The sequence below is a fragment of the Talpa occidentalis genome, unplaced genomic scaffold, assembly GCF_014898055.3.
Source record: "Talpa occidentalis isolate TD23 unplaced genomic scaffold, MPIMG_talOcc4v2.1 talOcc4.17, whole genome shotgun sequence".
Classification (NCBI taxonomy): domain Eukaryota; kingdom Metazoa; phylum Chordata; class Mammalia; order Eulipotyphla; family Talpidae; genus Talpa; species Talpa occidentalis.
In genome coordinates, this window is record NW_023601754.1 from 41,404,815 (window position 1) to 41,419,554 (window position 14,740).

The 14,740-nt window shown below is 58.3% G+C and overlaps 1 protein-coding gene across 1 annotated transcript; it reads right to left on the minus strand.

The window, feature by feature from the left end:
• Positions 1-350: 350 nt before the first annotated feature.
• Positions 351-14,408, minus strand: PRX (periaxin). Its single transcript, XM_037516584.1, has 7 exons — positions 14,376-14,408; positions 11,133-11,176; positions 10,951-11,049; positions 10,712-10,835; positions 8,822-8,978; positions 4,938-5,134; positions 351-4,486 (listed from the first exon to the last, which is right to left on the minus strand). The coding sequence occupies exons 4-7, from the start codon at positions 10,736-10,738 to the stop codon at positions 545-547; spliced, it is 4,323 nt and encodes a 1,440-aa protein (XP_037372481.1). The 5' UTR covers positions 10,739-10,835; positions 10,951-11,049; positions 11,133-11,176; positions 14,376-14,408; the 3' UTR covers positions 351-544.
• Between the last annotated feature and the right edge of the window lie 332 nt (positions 14,409-14,740).

Consider the following 14,740-nt stretch of genomic DNA (forward strand, 5'->3'; position numbering starts at 1 on the left):
GTGGCCAGCAGGGGGCAGGCGGGGAGCAGTTGTTCAGTTTCCTCAGGACGCCTGTCCTGTCCCCGTGGGAATGCGTTTCCTGGTAGGTCAGGTGGACTTGCTAGCACACAGGTCCCCCAACTATGCTCTTGGGGGTAACTTCTCAGAGTCCCGCTCAGTGGCCCCTGAGACTTCTGAAGGGCTAGGGCAGGCTCCCTCCTATGGGGCCACCCCCACATCTCGCTAACTCTTCTCTACCAGGGCTCCAGTGCGTCCTCAGGTTCCCCCACTTTCCCCCTCAGGGACTCGTTTCTCTGCACCCTCCCCACCCTCCCCTGGTGCAGAGAGACCGGACACATGGCAACCTCTGGATTACTTTATTCACATGGCACGATATGGGCACTCCTGCCAACGAGACGGCGCGAGGCGCGAGGCCTCCACGGCCCTGCCCTGGTCAGTAGTCCACCTCCTGGCCACCCCCGCCCCCAGGGTTAGTGCTAGTTATCTCACACACAAAACAAGGGGGAGGCGGGATGCGAAGACAACGGGGAGTCTCCCTGTGACTTCAGATGACAGCGGCCTGAGCCCCCTCCATCCTGGTAGGGCCTGGAGCCCCTGACTCCGAAAACCCCACGCTGGGCAGCCTAACCCGGAATCCACCCTCTTCTTTGTCCCCGCTCCTGCTCCGGGACTTGGGGCTCAGGGACACCCGCGGGAAGCGGAATTTGGGCGACTTCTCCCCACCGGGGGACTTGGCGGCTGCCTCACCCTCCTGCCCCCGAGAGGCCCTGGAAGGGGAAGACAGGCCCACACGGGGCAGGCGGACCCGGCCTCGCCCTCGGCGGCCAGAGCTCCCTTCTCCGCTGGCCTCCTCTTCCTCCTCCTCGGGGCTGGGAGAGCCATCCCTCGCGCCCGCCTCGCTCTGGCTCTGGCCGAAGCCCACGCGGGGCAGCCTGAGTTTCGGGCTCTTGGCCTTCTCGCCCTCCTCGCCCCCCTCCCTGGCCCGCACCAGGCCAAACCGCGGCAGCCGCACCTTCAGTTTGTGCCCGGCGTCCGCCTCGCCCTCTGTGACCTGGTACTCAGCATGACTGCCAACTGCGGGCGGCGAGAGCTCCACATCGGGCAGTGAGAGGTGGAAAGTGCGCTCGGCCCCTGGAGGCTGGGCCCCAGGCGCTTCTCCCCTAGCCCCGGCTTTGGCCTCCGGAGCAGGCATCTTCAGCCTCAGCCCACCATCGCCCGCGGCTGCCTCGCCTCCCTTCGCCTCTGCTCCCAGCCCCACGTCCAGCTCAAGCTGGGGCACCGTCACAGCAGGCATCTTAAAGATGCCCTCGCCCACCAACAGCTCACCACCTGCTCCCTGCGTCCCAGGCTGGACCGAGGTCACTTGAGACGTCTGGATCCTGTAGCCTGCTGTGCCCTCTGCTAAAGAGGCTGCACTCTCAGCGGGCTGCTTGGGGGCGGCACCGGCAACCACCTCCCCAAAGCTGGTCAGCTCTACCTGAGGCAGGGAGATGCCCAGTGGGGGCATCTTCAGCGCCCCCTCCTGGCCTTCAGCGCTCGCTGGCCTACTTGTGGACACTTGCAAGTCTGACAGCTGCACTCCACCGGCCACCACCACTCCAGCTGGCCCCCCTTCTTCCTGGCCCCTCAGCGTGATCAGCTCCACCTCTGGGATCTTAAGCTGCCCAGCTGTGGACTCTGGCTTTTCCCCGGGGCTGACACGTCCACTCTGAATTTCTGATTCCTTCCCTCGAGCTAGCCCAAAGGAGGGCATCTTCAGCTTGGGCATCTTCATCCTCCCATCCCAACCCCAGCCCTTGCCCTCCGACTCAGCCACCCCTGTCACTAGATCCCCTGCTTCGGTGTCTCGGCCTCTGATGCCAAGCTTCGGCAAGGCGAACCTGGGCCCCTTGAGCTTGGCATCAGCCCCTGCCACTTCCACCTTGCCTGTGGGCAGATGGGCATCCAGGCTGAGATGTGGGATGGACAGATCGAGAGCAGGTAACAGGCCTGCCTCCCCTGCCCCTTTGGCCTCAGCCTCGGTCCCCACGCGAGCCTTGGGGAGTGAGATGGTAAACTTGGATACCTTCAGCTTGGAGGCTCGCCCAGCCCCCTCAGTCTCTGCTTTGGCCACCTTTGGCCCTGAGAGTCCAAACTTGGGCAGGAAAAACTTGGAGGAGGGCTTGACTTTCATCTCCGTCACCTCTAGCAGCCCTTCGCCAGCCTCCACTGTGGGCAGTTGTGGGGTGACAATCTCAACAGAGGGCATCCGGAAGGCCCCTTCCTTGACCCCTGCTGCCACCTGGGGGCCCTCTGCCCGCTCCACCTTGCCTACTGCAGCTGCTTGGACCTGTCCCTCCAGGCCGAGGGCTCCTGGCAGATGTAGCTCCACAGAGGGCAATGTAAGAGAGGGAGCACCCCCACGAGCCTCGATGCCCACCTCTGGCTGCAGACAGGGAAGTGTCACCAGCTTCCCCAAGACCTCAGCACCTGCCTCACCTGGCTTGCCTCGTGATGGGGACCCTGCCCTCCCTAGCTTGGGCATAGTCATCTTGGGCATTTTGAAGCCAAATTCCTTCCCCTCTGCCTGTTCTGCCCTGGCAGCTTTCAGCTGCACCTCTGGAGCCTTGGGCAGCTTCACCTCGCATACCTTCGGGAGGTGAACCTCTGGGACCTTTGGCACTTCCATTTCTGGCAGCCGCATCTCTGATGCTTTCGGCAGCTGCACTTCTGGGAGGTGCACATCAGGCACGGCCATCTCAGGCACCTTTGGGAGTTTCATCTCTGGGAGCCTCACGTCAGGGACTCTCATCTCCGAAACCTTTGGCAGTTGCACCTCTGGGAGGTGCACATCTGGCACAGCCATCTCAGGCATCTTCGGGAGTTTCATCTCTGACACTTTCGGCAGCTGCACGTCCGGGAGGTGCAGGTCTGGCACAGCCATCTCAGGCAGTTTGGGGAGCTTCATGTCTGGAACTTTCGGGAGCTGCACCTCTAGGAGGTGCACGTCTGGCACAGTCATCTCGGGCAATTTCGGGAGTTTCATGTCTAAGACTCTTGGGAGCTGCACCTCTGGCAGATGCACATCCGGCACAGCCATCTCAGGCACCTTTGGGAGCTTCATCTCTGTAACTTTCGGGAGCTGCACCTCTGGGAGGTGCACATCCGGCACAGCCATCTCAGGCACCTTTGGGAGCTTCATCTCTGCCACTTTCGGGAGCTGCACCTCTGGGAGGTGCACATCTGGCACAGCCATCTCAGGCACTTTTGGGAGTTTCATCTCAGAAAGCTTCATCTCTGTAACTTTCGGGAGCTGCACCTCTGGGAGGTGCACATCTGGCACAGCCATCTCAGGCACCTTTGGGAGCTTCATCGCAGAGACCTGTGGCAGCTGCACCTCTGGAAGCTGCATTTCCGGCACAGCCATCTCTGGCACCTTTGGGAGTTTCATCTCTGGAACTTTTGGCAGCTGCACCTCTGGGAGTTGCACATCTGGAAGGGCAGCCTCAGGCATTTTTGGGAGCTTGACATCAGGGGCCTTGGGGAGACTCACTTCGGGCCCCTTGGGCATCTTGACCTCAGGCACTGAGACCCCAAGGCCAAGGGAGGGCATCTTGATGCTGGGCAGTTTCAGCTTGCTCTCAACTTCAGGGGCAGTGGGACGGGGTTCCAGGAGAGAAAGCCCGAAGGTAGGCATTCGAAGTCTGGGCCCCTTCGCCCTGGTCTCCGGGCTGCCCTTGGCCACTTTGACCTCAGCAACTTCCTTTCCTCGAGCCCCAAAGCGGGGGAAACTGAGGCGGGGCATCTTCAGGGCCACCTCAGGCACCTCTCCTCGGGCCTCTACCTCTTTGCCCGGCAAGGTCAGGTCCACTCCCACAGCAGGCGCTGCCACATCCAGGGTGGGCACTACGACCGTAGCAGCCCCTTCTCGGGACTCCAGGCAGGGAAGTGTGGGCAATGTGGGTAGAGAGGGCAAGGTGGGTAGCTCCACTTGGGGGACCTGGATGCCTCCAGCTATAGGCTCCACAGCAGGTGCAGCAGGGACTCCTAACCCTAATGTCGGCAGATGAAGGGCAAAGCCACCAGCTGCCTCGGCTGCTGGGGCCACCTCTCTTGGCCCCTTGGGGACTGAGACCTGAGGGACACCCACCTCGGCACCTGGCAGCCTAGGTCCAACCAGCTCCACCTGGGGGGCTGTGAAACGGGCTCCTGCTGCTGCTTCAGCCTCTGCTTTGGCCTTTCTGGGGGGAGGAGCGGCAGCCGCCAACCGGGCTATATGAGCCTCTTCAGCCACTTCTCGGACTCGAAGCCGAGGTAGCTGGAGGCGCCGGCGGGTGGGGGCTGCTGAGACAGGCCCCTTGACAACCTCAGCTTTGAGGCCCCGACGCAGACGGGAGAACTTGGGGAAGGAGAATTCCACATCAACAGGGGCCAGGTCTGCAGGGGCCCCCAGGGCCCCAGGCATCATCATCTTCTTCTTCTTCACGGGGGACAGACTCTGGATGTTCTGGGGAGAGAGGAGAGAGGCGGGAGGCGGTGGGACAGTGGGAGGCCCAGGGTGAACAGGGGAGCCCCACCCGGTATTGGACCAGGCTGGGTGGAGCATCTTGTCCCCCAAATGCTATTCCCACTTCCTGCCGTAGTTCCACCATTACTGCCCCAGAAGGCAAAAGATGTTCATTTAAAATATCAACAAGAGTCCAACAGGAGTGTAGGAGCTGATGGTGAGGATGTCTCCCCAAGGTGGGTGAGAGCCCTGGTCTGGGATGGGTGAGACCCCTCCCCAGGGAGGAGTTTAGGGGCAAGAACAGGAGGCATAAGGTGAGATTAGCACTGGGTTAGTGACAAGACAGAGCAGGAGGCTGGCCCATGCTGTGGGGGGACAGGGCTCACGGCGCAGAGACAGCATCGCTGGGGCAGTTCAGGGCCAGGACCGGGGCCGGGCTAAGCACGCGTACCAGCTTGGCCACCTTGGCCCGTGGGCCTTTGATCTCGTAGCCGGCCACAGAGCCAGGCCGCAGCGCCAGGTCCCCGGTGGGCACAGTGCGCTTTAGGCAGAAGGAGACTTTGTAAGGCTCGGCGCATTGCAGCAGACGTAAGGCGTCCTCGTACTTGAAGTTCTCAAAGAAGACGCGGGCGCTCAGCAGCTGATCCCCTGCAGGTGAGGAGGTGGTGGGCAGGGCGTGAGTCCCTCCAGGCTCCGCAGACGCCTGGTTCCACGAACCCGGCTCCAAGCCCCGGCCCCGCCTCTCCCTGAGCGCTACATTGAGACGCAAAGTCCCGCCCAGAGAGAAGCCCCGCCCACAACATTATCCCCGCCCACAGAGCAAAGCCACGCCCACTTGGGCCACGCCCATATCCTCACATTTTAGATACTGATTTTACTTCCTTTACTGAGAGAATAGAATCAGAAGGGAACTTCCAGAAATTCCCACCCCACCTCCCACCCCTACTCCTATGGCGACTTACTCCACACTCAACCTGTTCTTTTTTCCTTTTCTTACCCTCCTCCACTGCATCCCCTCACCTCCCTACCTGTTTTGTTTTTTTTTAAGATTTATTTATTTATGCATACAAGAGGTGAGGTACAGGACAGAGGTGCGGGGAGGGGTGGAGTGAGAGGATTCACTAGAGACAGAGTGGGGAGCAGAACAGGCAGATCCATTGAAATACACTGCTGAGGGGAGTAGCCAGCGAGACAGGAGAGAGGTCTGCTGTGACATGTGGATCAGCTCCCTGGCCAGGATTGAACTCATGCTGCAGTAGCTGCTAATAGTTCTGAGACTTAACCCCTTGCGCCACCAGGGAGGCCCCTCCATCTGTTTTTGAGTTTTATTTTTTTTTTTTTTTTTTTTTTTTAGAGGCATGCTTTATTTATTTATTTTATTTGTTTGTTTGTTTTGTTTATACATGCACTGGGTACAGTCAGAAGCACGGGAGGGTGAGAGAATTCACCAGAGCCAGAGCGGGGAGCAGAGCAGGCAGAAGGACCGAAGTACACTGCTGAGGGGAGCAGCGGGCGGCAGGAGAGGTCTGTGCGCCATGTGGGACCCTCCTCCGGTGGCCGGGGAGCAGCCAGGGATAGAACCGGCGCTGCAGAGGCTGCGCGCAGCTTCGTAACCCAGCACTCAACCGCTGCGCCACCGGGGAGGCCCTCCCTCCATCTGTTTTTAAGGATGAATTATCCCCACCCCTAGCTCAGGTTAATCCTCCCTCCCCTGATCTCTCAGGGACATCCTCTGGCAGTTCTCTCTTCTACATTACACTCATTAACATACCACATTCTGTGACTTCTCCCCTAGAAGGCTGTGTCGACCTCACTCCCCCTGGAACTCCTGCTCCATTTATCTGTCCACCTGAACAGCAAGCTTCCTTGAGTTATCTGGTTGCATTACTCATCTCTCCGACCACACTTTCCACCTCTGAACTTCCCTTCAGGTTCCATGCAGTCAGCTCCCTGTAGCTAAATCCAGTGGCCAAGTCCCAGACTTTTCTGTTTGACCACCTTGCCTCTGGCAAAACTTCACTCTCTCTCTTTCATCCACTTGCTTCACTCCCAGGGCTTCACACCTCTGGCACCTCTTCCTTCTCAGCCCCTCTCCCTCCATGACTCCATGAAGACACACTGGCCCAAGCTCAGGTTCAGACCTTGTCTTCTCCATCCACATGCTTACGCTCACCCCTTTGAGAAACTCATCTAGATTGAGGATTTTAAGATCATACACAGGCTAACCACCCCCAAGTGTCTTAGACTCACACAACCAGCTACCCCCTCCACATCTCTGTCTTGGTATCAACAGACACCTTCACTTAATAGACCCACACCTCACCCCTGGTCTGCCTCCAAGTGAGCTCCAAACCCAGTGTTCCCTATATTCAGCACTACCAACTCTATCCTCAGATCAAGAATCCCTGGACACAACATCAATCCCTCTCTCTCCATCACACCCCATGTCCCATCCGGCAGACTCCTCCCCCCAAATATATCCAGAATCCTGGACCTACCTGGCAGCGCGAGGGGTTTAGCACAGCACCGTGAAGCTGTTCGCAGCCTCTGCAACACGAGTTCGATTCCCGGGCCAGTCAGGGAGCTGCTCACATGGCGCAGCGGACTTGTCCTGTCTTGCCCACTGCTCCCCTCAGCAGTTTATTTCAGTCAGTCTGCCTGTTCTGTTCCCCACTCTGTCTCTGGTGAATCCTCCCTCTCTCTCACACACACACACACTCTCACCCACCTCTGGCCTGTATTCCAGTTCTTTTTTTTTTTAAAAAATATTTATTTATTCATGCATATAAGAACCAGGGTACAGGCCAGATGCACAGAAGGGTGAGAGGATTCACCAGAGTCAGAAAGGGGAACAGAGCAGGCAGACCGACAGAAATACAACCCAAGGGGAGCAGAGGGTGAGATGGGAGAGGTCTGCTGCGCCATGTGGGGTATCTCCGGCGTGGGCTGGGATGGAACCCGCACTGCAGAGGCTGCAGACAGCTTCACAGCACTGTGCTCAACCAGCTGCGCCACCAGGGAGGCCCTGTATCCCAGTTCTTGTATGCAGAAATGAAATAAATCTTTAAAAATAACAACAACAAAATAAATCCAGAATCTAAACCCTTCTCTTCACCTCTGATGACACCATTTTGGCTCTGAGACTCACCATCTCTTACCTGGATAATCACAGTAGCCTCTTAGTTGGTCTTCTGGCTCCCCATGCTGCCCCCCTACATTCTACTGCTAATGCAGCAGTTTAACATGGTTCACTCATGTTCTTTCTCTACTCACAACCCTCTCAATTTAAATCAAATCCTCAACATGGCCTGTAAAGCCCTCTAAAAACAGCCCTTCCCCTTAGCTCTCTGCCTCATCTCTTACTCTCCTCTTCACTAACTCTGTTCCATCTATACTGGCTCCTTGCTGTTCCTCCAAGAAGCCAGGACTTAGGGCCTCTGCACAGGCTGTTCTCTCTCTCTGCCTGGCATTCTCTTCCACACATAGCTGGTTCTCTTATACCTCTTTCAGGTCTTTCCCCTTGTCCTGGTCCATTTGGTTTGTTAAAAATTCAGCTTCCCTCCTGGCATGTGTAGCACTTATTGCTTTCTGACTATGTATTTTACTGATTCTGCTTAAAAATGCCTCTCCCACTAGAATGTAAGCCCTCTAAGTGCACAGTGTGAGTCTGGTTTGTTCACTGCTGTAGCCCAGGTATTTAGAATAATGTCTGGAAATAGAAGGAGCTTAATAAATAGTTGTTGCATGAATAAATCACATCAGCGTCACCTCCGGTTCCTAAAACATCCCTCACTAAGGTCTCCTCCCCACCTCCTCCAAGTTAACTCCACCTTTTTTTCCAGCCCCAACAACAAAAACAATAACTAGCCCTTACTTAGTGCTTACTAGGTGCCATTTAGCTATGTTGCCAAGTGTTTTCAAATACTGACTCATCTCATCCACGTAATAACCCATGAGGTTACTAAAATTATTCGCATTTCAGAGATGGGAAAACCGAGGCACAGAGTGATCACAAACCAGTAAAGCGCTGGGATTTGAATCGTGGCAATAAACCCGTAGAGCCGGCACTAGCCAACACGGAACCGACACACGAAGTCCCACTCCAAGCCCTTAAGGCCTCCTGCAGGTCGCCGGCCGGCCAGCCCGCCCCGCCCCGCCCGCCCGCCCCGCCCCGCCCGCCCGCCCGCCCGCCCGCCCCCCCCGCCCCAGGAAGCCCCGCCCATCCCCGCCTCCCTCCCCGCCCACCCGCCCTCTCCAGGAAGCCCCGCCCCTCCTCGCCTCCCGCCCGCCCTCCCCAGGAAGCCCCGCCCCGCCCGCCCCGCCGGCCACGCCCACCTTCCTGCAGGCTGAGGCTCCGCGCAGCGGGCGAGTCCTCCCGCAGCTCGCGCACGAAGATGCCCTCCTTGCCGCCGCCCGCCACGTTGATGCCGCTGACCCCCGTGTGCGCCTCAGTCTCCACGATGATCTCCACCAACTCCGTCCGCCTCAGCTCCTGCCGAGGGAGGCGAGGGGTGGCCATGGGGCCCTGGAGCCGGGTCTCGCCCGGAGTCTGCCATGGCACCTAAAGCGACTCTTGAACGGGTCCGCGGGGCGCAAGCCCCTCGGCCCGGCTTAGGCACCCACTCTGGCTTGTCCCTTTTAAGAGTTCTTTTTTTTTTTTTAATAGAGGCATGCTTTATTTATTTATATTTGTTTGTTTGTTTATACATGCACTGGGTACAGTCAGAAGCGCGGGAGGGTGAGAGAATTCACCAGAGCCAGAGCGGGGAGCAGAGCAGGCAGAAGGACCGAAGTACACTGCTGAGGGGAGCAGTGGGCGGCAGGAGAGGTCTGCGCGCCATGTGGGACCCTCCTCCGGCGGCCGGGGAGCAGCCGGGGATCGAACCGGCGCCGCAGAGGCCGCGGGCAGCTTCGCAACCCAGCGCTCAACCGCTGCGCCACTGGGGAGGCCCTGGCTTGTCCCTTTTAAAAAAGTGGTTCAAAGGCTCAGTCGTGGAGTCCCCTGAGGGCGCGGTGGGGGGTGAAGAGAGGCAGGGTGGGGGAGACTCAGGGCACGTGAGCGGTGGGCGAGTGAGGACTGGACGTGCCCTGGGGTGCGGGGCCCGCACGTGGGGGCGGGGCTAGGGGTTGAGCACAGCCTGGGAGCACTCTGGGGTAGAGAGCACTCTCCGGTAGGGAGCACTCTGGGGTAGGGGGCACTCTGGGGTAGGGAGCACTCTGGGGTAGGGAGCACTCTGGGGTAGGAGCACTCTCGGGTAGGGAGCACTCTGGGGTAGGGAGCACGGCTCTGAAAGAGGGGTCACATCAGGTATAGAAGTGTGCCAGAGATGGAGAGGTGTGTGGCTTGAGTATGTGTGAAGGCAGGACAGGCACCCATAGTCTAAGGGCCAGATTGAGCTATAGGGTGGGGTTGAGGAAGGGGTTCCCGTGAACGGGCTGGAAACTGGAAACATAAGTGATGAGGGAGGGGGCGCAGGGGAGTGAGGAGGGGGGTGGGCTGCCGCCTTGGAGACTTGAATGTGTGTGACACTGTGCCCTATTGTGGACTCTGACCCTAAGACCTGCATGACGCCCATGGGAGAGGGAATCCAGTGAATGGGAGGGGTGTGGGTAACCAGACGTGGTATCCCTGGTATTTACTGTAAATGGTGCTAACCTGGCTCTGGCCCAGCAGTACACGGTGGCATTCACAATGGGGCTTTCCAGAAGAGGCAATGAAAGACCCCCCGCAACCATCTAGAAACCCAATCTGCTGTGTCTCTGGGGGAGTACCCACTGTTAAGCTGGGTGACATGTGTGCACCAGAAGGAATCACTGGCTCTGAACCAAGACCCAAAGCAACAGGGAGCCACGGGGTACTGTGATGGGCAGGGCATGGAGACCAGGAGTCAAGGCCAGGGCTTGGAGCCAGAAAGCAGCTCTGGGCCAGATACCCCAGAGCAGAAGCTTCCAGAGCCTGGTAGGAAGGGCTCCTGTAAAAGGAGACCCGTTCTGTGCCTGGTCTCTGGCAGGAGGCAGTCAGTGCCTGTTCTCTCTCCGTAACTGACACCACTGATATTCGAGGGGCTTGCTAGGCACCAAGTCCTGTGCAGATGGTTCAGGTGTAAGTCCTCCACACCCTCAGAGATGGGGGCCATTGCTGTATTTGTGTCCTTGCCCTCCCCCAAGTCTGTGTCCCCGACCCAGACCCCACAAGGCCCCCTTGTAGGATGTGTGGGTGCTCACCTCGGCACTCCGACTCCTGGCCTCCATGGCACTGCTGGGAGTCACCTGGGCTCCAGACTCCTGCTTCCTCTCCCTTCTGCTGCAGGACCAGCTTTAGTTCCGCATGGAGCAGCTGCCTCTGAGCCTGCGGGGAGAGGGATGGGGGCTTGAGACCAGCAGAGGATGCATGGGTGCGGGGTTGAGAGGGAGAGGTCAGGGTGGGTATCAGAAGGGGAGTCACATCCCAGTCATTTTCTCACCGCTGCGTGGGCACAAGCACCCTCTCTTAACAGATGCCCAGCCTGGGGTGCTGCACAGTCGTCCACGGGCCTTGTGTCCTTCCTCTGGGGTCTTGCTGCCTACCAGGGAGAGACCAGGACATGAGGCTGCAGTCAGGCCACAAAGGGGCAAGGAGGGACGTGTGGCACCAGCCAGTGCTCACCTCAAGGTCACCTTCAGCAACTTGGGCCTCCTGGGTCCGGGGCTCTAAGAAGAATAACATGAGTATTACTGTGAGCCTGCACCCGCTGCATGCTTCCTGAGTGCCTGACCCCTTCTGTGCTTTGTCAGTACCCTCTCCATGGTGCAAATAGTAAACTGAGGCTCGGGAGACCTTTACCCAGCTACACAGCTCGAGGGCAAACAGTAAAACTGAAACTGACTTCTAGACCTGGACAACAGGGCCCTGAGCCTGCCACCCTGCCCATTGGGGGAGCCAGACTGACTATAAAATAATTATAGCCACTCCCATGTCCTCCCCTCTTTCTGTGCCTCAGCTTCCTCAGGCATAAAACGGAGAGAGTGAGAACTGGGAGGGTAAGATGAGTTAGCAAATCGGAAGGGCCAGGCACCCGGCAGGCACTTCATTAAGCCCTTGCTGTCACTGTCGCTAAGAACATCAGTGGTTCTGACCTGGTGTCAGATGTCCCACAGGGACCACTGCCCACGGACCTCAGAACACCCTGTGAGGTCAGCACCGTCACTGAGCCCATGGCCGAGAAGACACCTGAGGTTGGGGGAATGGAGATCACTTCCCCAAGTCACAAAGGCTAAGCCTGAGCTGGAGCTAGACCAAGAGCTCCAGCCCCTTATATGGGGAATAATAACTAGCAGCCTGGGGTGCTTTGCCAGTCCCTGGGCCAAGCATGGGTTGAAAGTGCCCTAAGACGTTCTCTTCGCTCCATACCATGGAAAACTCCACCCCTCAGAGAGGCCAGCAACAGTGTTCAGGTTCACATGGCACAGGGAAGAGGAGGCAGGGCTGGGTTTCCCTGCTGCCTCCCCGCCCAGGCCCTCCTGGAGAAATGGGGATGGACACTGTCTCCCCCCAACCCCGATTCTGGCCTTGTCCTCCCGGCCCCCACCTGGCATGCCAAGCGTCAACCCCCACTGCCCAGGGAAAGGTCAGGCCTCACGAGGCACATTCCCTGAAACAATGGCCCGTCTGCTGTGCCCGGTCACATTCCGCCCCTGCCCACCCACCCCCAGCCACACAATGGCCTTTCAGAGCCCACCACTGGCCAGGGGAGAGGCACCGGGACCCCTCAGTGCTTCCGCTGTACCCACTCCACTGCCAGGCCCCCACAGTGGCAGGAGGCTGCTCTCCGTATCTCCTAGGCCTTCTGATCTCCATGCCCTCCCTGGTCTCCCCACTGAGCCCCCAGTCCTTCCAAATAGGGTACAGACCTCTCCTGGCAGAGCTCCCACCTCTGGGCATTCCCCAGAGCTGGGCCCTGTGCCAGCACCCATGGGCCTCGATCCATGGGCATCACCCTGAACATGGTGGCTGTTTTAGGAGTGGAAACTGAAGGTCAAAAAGGGGAAGTGACCCATCTGGGGTGACACGGCTGGGGACAGTGTGCTTGACCTCAGCTCTGCACCTTAACTTGCCCTGGTGGCTCTGAGGGCTGGAGGAGATCCCTGGGAAAACACCTGGGCCCCGGGGCTGGCTTGGGCAGAGAGGGGCAGAGGGGGCCAGAAACAGGCATTTTTTTAAAGGAACCTCATTGGTCCCAACCCTGGACCGGGCAGATATTTTACGGATACGGCCATATGGTACCTCATTAGATTGATGAGTAAATGAGAATTAAGAGACAGGAAGGCACAGTGATGGGGTCAGGACTTGAACTCAGATCTGAAAAACTAACTGTGAGTCCCTGACACAATGTAGCATCCTGAGGTTGGCTGGGAGAAGCAGGGTGCTTGTAGGAGCTAGTGGACATGCAGGGGAGGACCCCCTGTGCCCCAGAGCCTGGCTTCAGGCCCCGGGCAGCAAGGGTCACACCCAGAGGCTGGCACAGGAAGCTCATCCCCTCCCTCCTCATCCCTGCCCAGGACAGCTGCCCAGCCCAGGTTATATTTAGCCCAACTGTGCCTTTCCTGAGCGACGTATCGAGCTCCTAGGTTGGGGTGGGGGCAGCTTCGGAAGGAAGCCCACCCTCCTGGAGAACTCTCTGTTCCCAGCTTTGCCCATCCCACTAGGCAGGGGATGTAGGGTCTGAAGGGTTCCCTATGTTGAAGCAAGGCACAGTAGGACTTTCCAGATGCCAAGGACCAATTTCTTAAGCGGTTACTGTGACACCTCCCTGGTACAGAATTCCCGAGTTTCCAGAATTTTCAGAGCTCCCGCCCCCCCGCCCCCCCCCTCACCGCCCCAATTGCTTGAGCATTTACTATTTGCAAAGACATTCTTCTGCCTTCCCCTCTGGGGAAGGTAGAACTCAGATGTTCGTTTAAGATGCCACTCATGCTTTCAGACTGAGGGGTTGTCATTCAGGCGCTGCACCCCCTCTGCTGAGCTAGAGCCTGATGAACTATCTGCACGCCCCTCCGCACCTATTCCCGCAGTGGCATCTGTCAGCTTTATTTGGGAATTCTCCCCACCCAGAGCCTTGGCTTCCCCAACTCCTGTGATCTGGTGTCCCCAGAAACGGGAGTGGGGGTTCCCCTGACTCATCCAAGCCCCTGGATTATCTGAAGCCATCAGTGGGGCAGTGGGGTTGGGGGGGCAGTGGGGGGATGTGATGGCCCTGGCTCCCTCTGCTGGTCCCTGCTCCAACACAATACTTGGGTAAGGTATTTTACTGCTTGAGGCCTCAGTTTACCTCTCTGTAGAACGGAGCCAATAAGAGTGGCTTTGAGGATATGAAGAAAACAACAGGTGCTTGGAGTATCCCCAGTATATAGTAAATGCTTAAGTAAAGTAAACTAAGGGGGTGCAGGGCTGCGCATCTCACAGCATCTTGACTCTGTTGCTCCCCTACCAAGGGGGGACTTCGGGTGAAGGACTAAGTTCAGCTGGGGCATCGGCCTCCCACCAACAGGAGCAGGGCTGCCTCTCTAGCATTGTATTCCAGGGACCAAAATGCCCTCCCAGCATGCTGTCCCACCCCGTTATCAGCATAATTCCTTTACGCTCACCTCAGCCCTGTGAGGCAGCCTTCACAGCTCATTTTAGAGCTGGGGAAGCAGAGGCACAAAGGGTGACAGCATCTGAGCCAAGCCTCACAGAGAGGGAAAAGTTGGGATTTGAACCCAGGGGCTGGCTCTAAAATCTGTGCCTTGAACTCCATACCACCCTGCCTCCTGCACCCCAGGGACCCTCCCAGGACCCCCCAGGACCAGGGTCTCCTTCCCAAAGCTTGTCAGCCTGACCAGGGAGGGAAATAGCCCGCTGATCTCTTACCGCTAGATCTCCAGTCACCTCGAGAGCTCCCGGTCGGTCTGCTCAGCCCCAGCCCCAGGCTGGGGGGGAAAAGGCATGGGGAGGGGGAGGGCGAGACCCTAGCCATTGGCTGCTGCCGCATGACATCACCAGGGGGTGGGTGGTGGGGAAACAAACATCCCCCTCTCCCAGCTACATCCATCCGCAAGGGGGTGGGGGAACCACCAGCCAGTCAGTCACCTCTCCCTTGCCTGGCTGACACCTCCTCCAAGAGCCTGCCCGGTTGATTTGCATGTTGCTGCCCCTACTTGGGGACTCAGCACCCACCACCACCATCTCCTGGCTTCCGGACCCGGCATGGCCCTGCTGGCTCTTGAGGCCCCTAA